The sequence below is a fragment of the Pungitius pungitius genome, chromosome 16 (genome assembly GCF_949316345.1).
Source record: "Pungitius pungitius chromosome 16, fPunPun2.1, whole genome shotgun sequence".
Taxonomy (NCBI): Eukaryota; Metazoa; Chordata; class Actinopteri; order Perciformes; family Gasterosteidae; genus Pungitius; species Pungitius pungitius.
In genome coordinates, this window is record NC_084915.1 from 11,148,711 (window position 1) to 11,162,930 (window position 14,220).

At 42.6% G+C, this 14,220-nt stretch overlaps 2 protein-coding genes across 4 annotated transcripts in view; both read left to right on the forward strand.

Annotated features, from left to right (window-relative positions):
• Positions 1-176: 176 nt before the first annotated feature.
• ccdc169 (coiled-coil domain containing 169) lies at positions 177-5,469 on the forward strand. The gene is made up of 8 exons (XM_037467595.2): positions 177-285; positions 367-449; positions 619-729; positions 986-1,026; positions 2,260-2,358; positions 2,878-2,931; positions 3,472-3,542; positions 4,210-5,469. Exons 1-8 carry the CDS (start codon positions 209-211, stop codon positions 4,394-4,396), a joined length of 723 nt encoding a protein of 240 aa, XP_037323492.2. The 5' UTR covers positions 177-208; the 3' UTR covers positions 4,397-5,469.
• Positions 5,470-7,764: 2,295 nt separating this feature from the next.
• The window catches only part of dclk1a (doublecortin-like kinase 1a), a 38,249-nt gene continuing 31,793 nt past the window's right edge, over positions 7,765-14,220 (forward strand). For 2 of the 3 annotated variants that reach the window (XM_037468437.2, XM_037468439.2), the window contains exons 1-3: positions 7,765-8,093; positions 8,650-9,045; positions 9,677-10,026. In XM_037468437.2, the coding sequence (XP_037324334.2) occupies positions 8,685-9,045; positions 9,677-10,026 (711 nt within the window). In that variant the 5' untranslated portion in view covers positions 7,765-8,093; positions 8,650-8,684. The remainder of the gene's footprint in view (positions 8,094-8,649; positions 9,046-9,676; positions 10,027-14,220) is intronic. The other variant, XM_037468438.2, reaches the window with a different exon arrangement.

The following is a 14,220-nucleotide window of genomic DNA, read 5'->3' on the forward strand; positions in this document are numbered from 1 at the left end:
TTTGCTTGAAAAAAAAAAAAAATCTTCCAGCAAAATTGTCGAGTTATTTGTTTACATATTTATTCGTATTATCACCTCCACTCGAAAAGCGTTCTTGTCTAGTTTGAAGCACGTGACACGGCTACTATTTCCGAGGCCGCCCAAACAAACCGGAAACACTGGTTTCCATGGAAACCGTGAGGGGCAAACTTTTCTTCGGCGTTCCAACATGACTGAAAACAACGACAACGGCAAATACGATTTGGCACGCCTGCAAGCAGAACTGGAGCAAGAGAGGGACCTGAAGTAAGTGTGTTTTATGTGTCACTTTCAAAGTGTGAGGTTATTTTCCCATCCAAAATAAAACGTTCTTAACGTCAAATACAGAGAAATGCTTGAGGAGTCCGTGACAGATCTGCGCAGTACTATGGGTGAACTGCAAGAAAGACTGCACAGTGTTGACGGTGAAGGTTAGTGATCTTTAAACGTTTTATTTTTTTCCTAAATATAACTTTAGCTATATCTGTCACCTTCACCCACAGTTGCAAGCTGTTTTGAAACAATCCACTCGGTCAAGCCCGGTCTCAAATGTGACAATGATGTGACAAATGACGGGTTTATTTTTTCATTCTTTTACAGGAAACGAGTGGAAGACACGGTATGAGACGCAGATTGAATTAAATGGACAGTTGGACCGTCAGATGTCAATTATTCATGAGAGACTGGAGGAACTGCGAGGAAACCCCATGGGTGAGTTCACGGCCCTGTGCTGGCATTTGAAGATGTCTATGCTGAAAGTTCATTGGTTCATTGGTCATTATATGAATATGAACACATCAAATCAATTTGTTGAGAATCTCAGAGGACAGTGTCTACTTTCTCAACACCAAAAGTGTCGTTGCAATAATTATTTTAAAACAACTTGAAAAAAACAAGATCTCACATAAAGTACTTTAGGGCTGATACTGGCATGCAAATAATGCTCACACACAATTGTGTTTCACAGATCGATTGGCCTCCATCAGAACCTATGATGACATGCCAGTAGTGAGTGCAAACATTTTCTATTGAGCTTTCTCCACAAATGTTTTGAAGTATTGGCATTATCAGAGTTGTTCTTTGCAAACCTTCTAGGTATACTGTTTTTTTCATACCTCACAGGTACTTTATTCTATTGTTCCAAATGTCTATCACTTTGGCAATCAATTTGTTCCTAATGACTAATAAGCACTTAAGCACACTAAGTATTGATTGGGGCCCCTGAGGTCAAAAGCATCCCATTACAGCCTAGGAAGTGTCAATGAATACATGACAAACATTATGTTTTGGAGGGTGTTTCTTACAGTGCTCTATCCTTGTTAGTATCCGTTTCGCTTGTCTTTTTGTGTTCAATATGGCGGTAAGATGAGCGTTAACAAACAAATGACACACAGAGAGCAGGACAAGTGTTGGAGACGAAGCACATGCCAGCAGAGAGAGCCAGAGGACGATGGTCGAGACTGTAACGCCAGCTGCTCTCCATCTTCCCGTTGACGCAGGCTGAATCGAGTGCAGTTTGATCACAGCCCGGCAATCATAAAATACAATCCATGGGAGAGTAATGCACACTAGTAACAATGCTTTAACACAAATAAATGCACAACACTCACTAGAAGGTTATGCAACACGGTCTAAAAATGGATCCGTCGGCCTTAAGGCGGAACTAACAGATGCTCATTCTTGTATCCAAGGCGTGGCTGCACACCGTGGACTCAAGATCTGTAGACAAATTTGCGAGCTTCGCGGTAAACTAGAGCATCTTTGAGCATGTTCTAATATGGATTATTCGTAATCTTTACATTACATGTCATTTAGCTGACGCTTTTATCCAAAACAACTTACAATAAGTGCATTTCCACATAGAAATGTGGTCTCTATCAGTGCAGTTAGTAATTGTTAAGACAACGGTTGTCAGTTAAGAACAAGCATTGTAGGAGAAGCTTGAACCTTTTAGCAATTCTGCGGTGTCCCCCACACGAGTGTCCCCTGTAACATTTCATTATTATTTTAATACTCTATACTCTCCTCTAGCCTTACCATGTCTCAGCTATATGTGTTATGAGTTTTTGAATAATGCCTAATTCATTTCGTCCTCATGTTTTCTGCACTGAGCCTTCTCTTATTGTTTAGTAGGTGGCACCATTTCATTTTGAACGATTTGTAATTAGACATCGGCAGCGAAACACCATTCATCCTTCCCTGTTACGAATGTTGCTAATTGATGGAAACACTTTGCCGCAGGAAACCCTGAGACAGCGCCTGAAGCTCCTGACGGAAGAGAAGTCCGACCTCCAGAGTCAGCTCATGGACTGTCATGGCAGTATTGAACAGGAAGCAAAGGTGTGGATCTCAGCGGGGCCACTGCACAATCTCTGTGCTAGTCCAGTATTGTTGAGGGTCATGAAGGCTGCTGGTCCAGTTCTATCATTTCTCAGACAAGCAGCTTTATTTATTTCTCAGGCATTATAAACTTCACTAACAAATTAGCATCATTAGCAAGGGATTGAAAAAGATTTGGCTAAAATGTTTTGCATTCATTAACAACCATTGAAAATTTAACCCTAACCTTTGTCCTGTACTGCTACGACACGGCCGATATGCTCCTGGTTTGTGGTCTCTGTTCTTTGTTTATTGTTAGAAAGATATTAGTTGAATAAAAGTTTAACACGCAGCCTAGCCAGTAATCCATGTTCTAATCTGTTGCTCATTAGACTGAAGACCTCCTGAAATAATACACACAGGCAACAGGCGCATAAAAGCGCTGCAGTCCGAGCAGACAGATTATAACTGACAGTTCGAACTGGTTTGTGACAATGGAGGAATGTGACAATAAGGCCCTCTGTTTCTTTCCAATATCAGGCCTTCCATAAAACCAATGATGAGAGGCGGGCATATCTTTCTGAAATAGCTAAGGTAAGCGTTCTCTTTAGTCTTCTTTATTTAGATATATACCCCACTGAAGGATTGCTGTCGTGGTTAAATTGTGTTAGAGGATAATTCAGTGAAGGCTGTTAAGCTCCGTAGCCTTTGTATTTCAGGCCTAGTTCTGCTCTCACTTGTTATATAATAGGTGTGTCTGCTCAACCCCCCAAAAAGTGAATAAAGAACTTCCTTTCTTATGCTGCAAAACCAACAGCAGGGAAACTTTGTCAATATCACAAATTTGCCTCACCTTTACAATCTGAACAATCCGTGACATCCTCTGTCCCGGAAAACCGAAAGATGTACTAATACAAAAAACTAATGGGGAGAACAGTTAGGAAGAAACCTTAGGGGAACCAAAGGGGAAAGATTTAAGCCTACTCTTTGTGGTGGGAGTGTCTACCCCGGCTGAAACTGGAAGCTGATTCCACAGATTTTTAGCTATAAATCTTGTCTCGGCACAAGCAAATATAAACAAAGATTTGTGTCTGGGGTTTACCTATGTTACTCATGTATTGTCCTCTAACACAGCTCTCCGCCGAAGCCCAGAGAAGACAGTACTCCTTCCAGCCACAGGGGGCAGTAGAGAGCAAACCGAGGAGGTCAGTGAAACAACACAAGTGATGGATTCAGTATTATGAACACAAAACAAACAGTGCAGGGCCTTGGTATAGTTAGCAATCGTTTGTTGCAAATATGCTAATTTGATAACAACTGTTTATTATTATTTTTATTTTTTTTAAATCAATACTGTCATTTGATGCATTTCAGTCTTGAAGTTAAAAGAAAGCAAACATTGAAATGTAGTTAATTTGGTAGATAACAAGAATTATATCATAAACAAAATTACATAACGTGTATAGTGTTAATTCAGAACTAAAATAACTAAATTAAAAACAGTAAAGTAGTACAATCTGTTAGTACTGCAGTTGTCATGGAAGATATAGTAGGATGCCCATCATATGAAGAAAAAAGACTAACTTTCAATATTTGATAGGATTATCAAGTCAATTAATAATTTCACTACATGATATACTGTGAGTAAATATTATTCTTAAATCCGTGGATTTTCTTTGCAATCCGTTTAGTGCACATTTTTAACTAATAAAGTATGCTTGACAAATTATCTTATACATATTCAATATAGATTCTGAGATGTAACACTATCTTGTAATACTTATTGTTGCAATATTTGAAGCACATTAATAAAAAACATTTATTTTCTGTTACGTGTTTCTACTAAACTAACTATATTTTCTAATTGCATAGAGGGAGGCAGACCAGCAAGAAGGCAAAGGCTGATTCTAAGAAAGGGAAACAGAGAGAAGATGGAGGAGGAGTGTTTGCTCAAGAAGGAGGAGGTGGTGGAGCAACAGCAGAGAGAAGAGAACAATATAATTCCCACATAGAAAGCAGACTACCCACACTAAAGTACGACCTGAAGCACAATACTTAACCCAAATTTTGTGTTATATCCTTTTAAATTAAAAAAAGAGGTTATCTAACTAACATTTCTCAAAAGATGATTGTCAGACAGGTCATCTAGCCATGTGCACCAGTCAGGGCTGTTTTATCCAGTGTTCCTTTTCAATTAATGGGAAATTACAGTGGTACAAAATGTCACATTTATATTTGGGGCATTATTATTTCTTTGTTTGATCAAGAAGGGTGTAGGAGGAATAGTACAGCCTCCAAAGCTCAGAAGTAGGAGCCTGGCGAGCATGACATTTCTTGTGTCACCAACGTTTAAAAAAAACACCTCCTACGACTTGTATTACGTAAGCAACAGCACATCCACCACTCTCTGTAGTTCACGCACAGAGCACCCAGTCACCCCCGTCCCACCCACTGGCCGCCTTTACAAACGTAGGTGTAGGAGCTGCACTAGTTGATCGGAAGCTATTTTCATTTGTGTTTTACGAAGAAGTGTGAAGGTTCTTGCCTTAAACCTGAACTGAAATAACGTCCTGCACCTCAAACTTGGTTTCATAGGCAAAAAACAGCAATAATTAACGTTATTGTTCATTGATAGGTCTTTCACTGTAACGACCTTGTATTAATTGGCTCATGGATTGTGATGTAACATTTGGGGTTTTAGAATAAAAAGTCCCAGGCTGAGAATAATTCATAAAGGCGCATTATGAATTACCTGCTCTACGACTGCAGTGTTTGCATGAGCCGGCATGCAGTGAGCTGTAGTTACAAGGGAACTGGCCTTTAGGGCAAAGGTCAAACCTTGCTGTCAACAAACATCAGACCAGCTGAACTGTCCATAACTATCCCATTTGGCTTTGAATGTCTTTCCTGAAGATGAGATTGTGATGAGGATGTGTTGACATTAATGCAGATGTTTTATGATAGATACCTTTTAATTTTACATTTGTAAGTGCTACTTTAAATAACCCATGATCTCACACTGTCAATAAATCTTCATTGTCGCTCACTAAACCAATTTGACAAAGAATAACTTGAACACATCTGTAGTGGAGGGAGTGTTCGTTCCACCTACTTCATCAGGGGAATTGAGATGGTGTGGGTGCAAAAAGCCAAGGAGGAATAGGCAGGTTGGGAGAGGAGCCGTGTGGGTGCTCCCTTGGAGCTCCCCGGGGGGAGAAAGAAATTCTGCTAAGTTGGTAAGTGAAGTTTAATTTAGTTTGGCAAACATGCCAGAACTAAACTTGGCTATGTTTTCTTTTATCATGTTGTTTTATTACAACTTGACTAAATACCAACTAGCCTGTGCCTCTTGACTGCTGCGCTGCCATTTTTGTCGGAATCCTCATCGACACAAAACCCAGAAAGACGTTTATTTTAGTTTGCTGGTTGTGTGTCCGTCTTAAGCCATTGGACCTGCACAGTGTTCATTCTGTTTTTGTGGTCCACCCATATTTCTGATGTGCTGGCTGACTTGGTGTGCAATCCATTCAGGTGCACAACTCACTACCTCTCTTCCCACACTCTCCTCTGTTTCATGCACAATCTTGTTTTGGAACAACTCCCTGCATCCTGCACATGAATCTCACTGCCACGGAGTAACGCCAGGACGCCCCCAGCTGACAGGATAAACACGGGGACAAATCGCTACACTATCTGTCAAAACACCTCAAGTCACACCACTGCCCGTGCTCAACCTGCTGCTCACAGGGCGAGGGCTGTGAACAATTTAGTGTAGGCCCACATGCCATCTGTGCATATTATTTGAGCTAAATAAGCACATGAATCTAAACTTGCATGATGTGTCAAAGTGACAGGCTTTGTTTTATAGCACAAAGAAGCAGCGGTTTGTGTCAGAATAGATGCAGCATCTGTGTACAGTAGCGCCCATCATCAGCCTGAGTGGGAGAGCTTCTCTGTTGGGTGTTGAAATTAAGAGAGAGGATCCATTTTTTGAACTATGCCAGATGAGATACTATATAATTCATCATTCCATCTGTTTTAATCATTGTTTTTCTTATTTCTGAAACATTTAGAGTCAAAGGTGTCAAATCACGAAAAAAAAGTTATTGGTATAAAAAAGAAATGTCTTTTATGTACAGCAAACCGATCCACAATAAATGTACCTGCACAGGTGCTATGATAGCCTCAATCCAAAAAGCCCAAATTCCCCATTTCTTTATATTCAAGCTCCAGGTGCAAAGAGCAAATTTCAATAACATACACTCCCGCATTCAAGGATGAATAATGCTTTAACATCTGAAATGACTCAGCAATGCTAAAACCCATCCATTCTTATGTCCCTATTCTTAGCAAACACATGTGGACGCCAACAAATATCAGATTTGAATTGATATTTCTGATGAATTGAGAGCATTGTCCTGTTCGGTGAGGACACATTTTTCATGGACAGGAACGCCGATTGGCTCTCAATTCGTGATGCCGCCTGCGTCCTTCTCTGTGCGTGTACGTAAACGGTCAAGTAACGTAAAGTCACATTTGATCCATTAAAATATCTGATATATTCATTTAGGTTCTGGGTTAGTTGAACTGGAAACTAATGTCACAGACACAAATAGTTTATGCATTTTTAAATTCTAAAGCTGTGATATGTTTGAGACATAGATCATTGTATTGTACCTCTTAAACCCCTGTAGATATAATGTTAAGAACTATATATTATAGTACTTTCAGTAATGGCACAAACCAATACTGGGAAACACACGCATGTAGTCCATCAGGGAGTGGCGATGGGGCGGAATTGGCTGGACTCTGGCGGCCAGGATGTGGGTCAGTTGTCGTTATCGCTGCCATTGGTTGGAGAGCCGTCAACAACACAAACCAAGGTTGAAAGAAACAAGGTTATGACAATGAGACAGCCGCACCCTCTGAGGCCCTCATCTCTCCTTCTGCGTGTTGGTTTATGGAAACCTGTTTGAGTCAACAAGTAAGTTTAAATATTTGATATACAACATAAATAATTGGGATTGGGTGAAAATCACACTTTTCACAATACATTTGGGTCCCTCTGAAAGCTTCTCTTCATGGTTTGAATCAAACGGTTTAGGTTTTAGCTTCCCCGAGAACCTTATTGTATACATTTTCGTAAGTATGTTACATAAGATGCAGGTGGTGGGGATTAAACATAAAGCTGCGCAATGCTTGTAAACTCATGGTTTTGATGGAATTGGCCTGCACATAAAATCCCATTCACATAAAAAAAAACATGTGTCAAATTTTATTCCAAATTCAAAATAAGTGTTTTAAAAAGATGGATATTGATAAAAGGATTCTTGTGTGGTGGTCGTAGAAACAGCAGCATCCCCGCCACGAGTAGGAGGTGTGAGTTTGCATTAGAATGAGCGGTGGGGGCGCTGGATGGAAATCACGAGGAGTGACGTGGAATTGAGGGAAAAAAAGAGGTGGGTGCAAAAAGAATAAGGGGGGAAGCAGCGACTTGGTTCATTTTTCGTCCAGCCTCTGCATCAGACGTATACACATAAACACACACTGGTGTTTGGTGGTGGGGCACGTGGACCTGACAACGAAAGGACGCACAGGTGGCCAGGATAGGACCACAAGTTTCCACCACTATAGTGTCGGCGACCAGCTCACGGAACTCTTTTTTTTTGTTTTTTTGGTGTCATATCTCCTGGGGGGGACTAAAGCAGCAGTCACGCTGGAGGTGAACGTCACAGAAGCGTTAATTGCTCACGTAGGTAAGCACATGCACGCGCCGACATTAACGCCAGCATGCCATGAAAGCACACGTTCTCCCAACGACTCACGCGTCCTCGTCTCAAGACTTCAAAGTTACACATCTTTATTTGTATCCCTATTTAGCCGATGATTATTTCGATGTCGCAGTTTTTTTTTTTAATTCAACACGCTGTCTCCGGAATGCGTGAGGCTATAGAGGACCATCGATAGGATGTTATTGATTCATGACTGGCGCGCTCTGTTCATCCATCTGCGCCTCGGGCGCACAACTCGGCCGCACTCTGACCGGCGGTGTGAGTCGTCATGAGGCACGCTGTCATCTGCTCGGCTTAAGAGCACTTAATCTGTCATTAGCGAGTTATTTTCAGACAGTGCCTCACCAGCGACGGTCACCGGCTGGCTTCTGTACCGGCCGCCCGAACCCCGTTTCTTCTTATATCGGCACCCCTTGTTATTGTTGACTTCTTGTTCGTTAGAGAAAAAACTTCCGGACACCACCTCCCCCTCCCCGCCCCTTTAAACTCAACCCACCCCACCCTCCCCGTGTCCTTCCAGACAGCACGGCCGTACTTGTGAGCCTCGGCACCGCGATGGAGATGGAGCATTTCGACGAGCGGGACAAAGGTCAGCGAAACAGCCGCTCCAGTGCGAGGATGAACGGCGTGCCGAGTCCGACGCACAGCGCCCACTGCAGCCTGTACCGGACCCGGACCCTGAAGACTCTGGCCACGGAGAAGAGAGCAAAGAAGGTTCGCTTCTACCGCAACGGAGACCGGTACTTCAACGGGATAGTATACGCCATCTCCACGGATAGGTTCCGGACCTTTGACGCCCTGCTGGCGGACCTGACCCGCTCTCTGTCCGACAAAGTCAACCTGCCGCAGGGCGTCCGGACCATCTACACCCTGGATGGCTGCAAGAAGATCACCAGCATTGAGCAGCTGGTGGAAGGTGGGTATCCTAAACAGCACACCTGTGGGACCAGCATTACATGCTTGCGTTCCTCCTGTGTATCCGTGGCCCCAGTGGGTTTTATTGGCAGATTAGGCTAATCGGAAATATTCTTCCCCTAAAAGAACAAGCACTACCTTTTGTATTTGCAAGATATGTATTGGCAGTGTTCTGTAAAACGGGCCAGGCACACTTCAGATTATTGTGAAGATTATAAAGGCCTATCGCTCATTTGAAGGCCATATGGGGATAAAGACATATGTTTTGGCTCAGATTATCTCTCTCCTGATCTGTTTTACTCTCTAAGAAGTGACAAGAGAAGAACTACGAGTTGTTGACGTCATCGTCTGTTGCTAGGAAAATATAGGTCAGTATTGAGCCTATGAGAGGTATCAAGAAAATAATGCAGTAAAATATCCCATGAATCTATTCAATGTTGTATTATTCTGCCTGCTCATAGGACAATCATAGCCTACGTATTTGCTTTAACTTTCCTTCCTTTGTTCTATTACATCTAGAATTTGGACTCTCTCAGTAGAGATTCTCGGTCCTTTGTGCGGCTCATCTCATTTTCCTCTAATGTTTCAGTAAGTAACCCCTCCCGGCTTTCTCCTCCCATTATCTTCAACAGGTGACAGCTATGTGTGCAGCTCTATTGAAGCTTACAAAAAGTTGGATTACACAAAAAACGTGAACCCCAACTGGTCTGTGAACGTCAAAGCCTCGGCTGCGTCCTCCCGCGGGCCTCCGTCTCTGGGCAGCGCCAAGGCCGGAGCACCAGAGAGCCGCGAGATCAAGGACTTTGTGCGTCCAAAGCTGGTGACAGTGGTGCGGAGCGGCGTGAAGCCCCGCAAAGCTGTGAGGATCCTTCTGAACAAGAAGACGGCCCATTCCTATGAACAAGTCCTGACCGACATCACTGAAGCCATCAAGCTTGACTCGGGAGTGGTGAAGAAGATCTACACTCTGGAGGGTAAAATGGTAAGAAGTCTTTGGCCAAACAATCATCATCATCCTCATCGTCATCATCCCATATGAGTTAATTGAAAGTGTCCCGAGGCAATGAGACCATGAGATAAGAGGCAGTTTTTTTTATAGGATTGTTTTTTTTTTATACATTGCATAGACAAAAGGGGGTTGAGAGAAGGTAAAGAAAATAAATGTTTGAATGGAGTCTGGATCCTCTACTAGTCTGCACTGAATGTGTGCCAGGGCTTTGCCTCCTAATCAGAGTCACGGCCTCCTTGTTAGTCCGCCCACCTCTTCTGCTCCCTCGGAGGGAGGCGCTATAAAAAGAACGCGGCTTTTCCACCCATTCATGTATTCTCTGTACGCCGCTAAAATCAATGTTGGTACAGCACGGAACTCGGCCTTTGCTGAAGTTGGATGGGGTCAAACACACATTCTCCATGCTGGCACCCGTCCATGTGTGTGTGTGTATTTGTGAAAGACGGGTAGCCACAGAGATTAAGACAGCAACTCCGCAATTTGTGACATGTGACATAATTGTGTCTGTCTGTCAGTGTGTGTGTGTGTGTGTGTGTGTGCTCCAGCTTGTCCCTCTCTCTATATCATAGCTACACGTTATTGAATGAAAGGTTATTGAATGAAAGGTTACTGAAGCACTTTCCCGCTGGCCAGCAGCATTAGAACGACACCATCATTTTGAAACAGATTGCATTTGAAGTTGAGGGCGTCCTGCCATTTTGTGTCGCACAGTGGTAATCTTCTACTAAATGGCCAATTTGTGATTCATCCTGATGAATATGGTCTTTGCCCTTTGGGTTTTTCACTCTTAATTGCTATGTAATACTCTGAATTAGGGTTTATCCCACTTCAAAACATTAATCTTCTTGTGTTGGCACTGGTGTGTCTTCCTGTCTCTGAAGCCGTGCTGTCTGTATAATGATCCACTGTTAACTCAGCAGGAAGTCACTCCAGATTCCCTGACCCGACCTGCTGTTGGGTCCCGGCACCAGCCAATAAAATCCAAGAACCAGGCTTTCCTTGAGAAACCTGCTGTTGAGGATTAAACTCACGTTTTTGCACAGTGCTTGCTAACCGTAAGGCCGCCTTTGGTTCCGATTCACTTTGAGACTGCACAATAAACCCCAGTTCACCCCTCTGCTATCAGAAGTAAGACTATTATGGCTATGCTATTTTTAGACACTACATTGATTGGGCCTGTAGGCATGGCAACACGCTCACTGCCAAATATGCTGGGTTGGGGTGAGTGCAGAACCAACTCCTTTTGATCTTTTTCTATGTATGCGTGCGTGGGCTAACGGAGGTTGGAGTGTTTGCATTTATGTTATACAACAAAAAAGTAGAGAATTAAGGAACTTGGAAAATTGTTAATAGACTGGATCGGAGCTTTTCGTGAGTGCCCGTGTGTGTGTGTGTTTTGCGCAGAGCAGGAAATCCTGGACCTGAACAGCCTTCTGTTTCTGAAGAGGTGAAACGTATCAGAAAACACTATATATATGAGCCTTGTAGCTTGAAATGTGGTTAATCCATATTCATTTAAGCATTGCACAGAAAGCGAGAGACAGAGGCTCAGTGCAACAAGAAACTCAATACAACTCTAATTACATAAACTATGTACATCTGAATGAAAAACAATCCGAACAATAAAATATGTAGTAGTTGAAGGCTGGAGGGATAGGATGACGAGTTTACAAGCCGCATGTAAACGCCACTTCAATATCGAATATGAGTTCGCGAATGGTAATTATCAGAGTGCTCACCAGGATGAGGTTACTTTAAGGGCTAAGTAGAGTACGTGTGTGTGTGTGTGTGTGTGTGTGTGTGTGCACAGGCTCACTGGCTACTGGCGTCAGCCGAGCTGTTTCCGTCATTGAGCCGTCAGCAGAAGTAGGTTTCTGGGCCTGACTGCTACGTTGCGTCCCAGCAGAGCAAAAGCACCCGAAGAGACGGCAGCGGAGCTCTAGCTCCTTGCTTTCATTGACCCCTGTAATGAGGCCACAGACAGTGAAGCGGGGTGTAGATGCGTCTACCTAAAGCCATATTATTCCCATATTTGTCTTTGTTTCCAATCTCAAGGATTTTAACAGTTCACAGGAGAATACTCAGATTCTTGTAAGTGATTCCTTTAAAGTTGAATTATTCTCTTTTTTTTTGAGGAGTTCAATTCTGTTAGAAACTCTGCAGCTGAGCTGTGTGAGATGAATAATGGATTATGTTTTTGGTATTTGAAGTGTTAGAGTCTGTTTTCAGCTGCCGTTGCTTCTGTCCGTCTGCTTGTTTGTGTCAAATTATTCACTGAGCCTTTTCTAATCTAATCACTTGGTTATAATGTTGATACCAAAATAATACGCCGTATGATCATTGCTTTGAGGAGCATTTTTCATCTGTTTCTTTTTACCAGGGGGACCAAAATTCCAATTGTTTTCCAAACATTTACAAATGCTTGTCTAGAGTATACAAAAAATGAGACCACCTGTCGACAGCTGATTTCAGTCGCTAACAAAGATAATCCCCAGTTAATATGGCCATATGTCTGCTATACAAAGATTTTGATGTTTATTATCACTGTTCCAGCCTTTTTGGATCGGGCAGTATTGGTAGAACTGGTAGAACTGATAATGAGTTGCAGGAAGAGAGGAGACGAGGTGTTACTGAAGGCATCTGATACACTCCCTGCACTCGAGCTTACTTGGATTGTTGTGGATATTGTGTTTCTGTCTGTAATGTGATCGACTTAGTGAGGAAGAATATATAAAGTTTCACCCTCACTGTTTATTCTCGCTCTACATGACGGGGTGGGGGTTGTATTTTTAGCTCAGACCTCTTTTCGAGGTTACCACAACCTCATCTGTTTCAGCCATCTCTCCAGCGTGGCCGGCTTCTATGATGATTTGATCCAGTTGCTTAGGAACCGAGCTGCCACGATGTCATACAGCAGCGTGGTGAGATGGTGTACCTGGATTGGTCTCATACAGGAGAGAGACGACTCGTAAGTGGCTTAGAATGTGGGCATCGCGGGCCTATTAATACATGTAAGCTCTGTTTACACAAACAAATACAGACATGAAGACAATGCCGGAGGCCAGTTGACGCACTTAAGACTCACGCACACTTGGGCGTGGATAGTGACACACACTCTTTTTAATGGAGGCCTCTAGATTTCTGCTCATGCATCACTGGCCATTAACCCGAGACGATTATCAAACCAGTGCATGAAGCTTATAATTACCTCTGAGGTTGGATGTTTTTGTTTTTTGATTATCTTATTATTGAGCTCCTTTGTATCTCAGTGGCTCTAGTTTGGGCACCATTCCCTCAAATCACAATTAAAAGATTAGTCCCATAAAATGACACCCCTCAAAGGACAGGATCTCTCAAGGTCTCTTATTCTTTTTCCATGATCTGAGTTACCTTGTAAAACTTGTTCTGGGTGAAAGATCTACAGTTTATTTGGAGTTTCCAGGTAGAACTTTATTTTCTGTGGTTTATAAGGTTTATAAGCGTTTGGGGCTTTTTAGTAAATGAGCATTCGGTAAAACCTCTTACCATCAGGATATGTGTATCCTCATTGTTAGCTTGTTACCCTGCTGACGATAGCGATACGCTCTGAGGCTCTACCAGGCTACAGCCTCCCCATTGGAGAATGATGTGGATGAACTTGAACTTGTACGATGTGCTTATTTTCCTCATGTTGTGAAGCGCTGTCTGCCCTTGCTGATGATGGTACTTGATGATGGTACTCGCCATTCAACTCGATGCAATCGGTCCTCGTGGCGACATTTCAAATGTTAACAGGTTACTTCACACTTTATGTCCCCTTTTGGACAAGCATTGTTTTCCTCCGGTTCATTATTTTGAGCACCCACAATACCGTGGAATGTTTTCACACTAATTGAATGGTTGATGCTAAATAGACTCTTTATGTGGGAGTGGAGTGTAAGAACCACTTGTCCACTTTCTGCAATGCAGCTCTCACTTGTCACACTGCATTGGTGGCCTGTTGTCCTTGGCAATGCTTAAGAGCTTTTAATATCTTTTTGTCTTCAGTTTTCTCTACAAGCTCCTTCTCCCTAAGCTTCCCGTTTTCTTTTCATTTTCTCTCCACCCATTACTGTTTCTGCTTTATCTGCATCATTATTTCTCCTGTAATGTAATGTTTATCTTTCTTTCTGTTAAACAGAAGTCATA

Coding starts and splice junctions, on each gene's coding strand:
- ccdc169 (XM_037467595.2), top strand. CDS start 209: ATGACTGAAAACAACGACAACGGCAAATACGATTTGGCACGCCTGCAA. Junction 286..366: donor GAGCAAGAGAGGGACCTGAA/GTAAGTGTGTTT, acceptor CGTCAAATACAG/AGAAATGCTTGAGGAGTCCG. Junction 450..618: donor GCACAGTGTTGACGGTGAAG/GTTAGTGATCTT, acceptor ATTCTTTTACAG/GAAACGAGTGGAAGACACGG.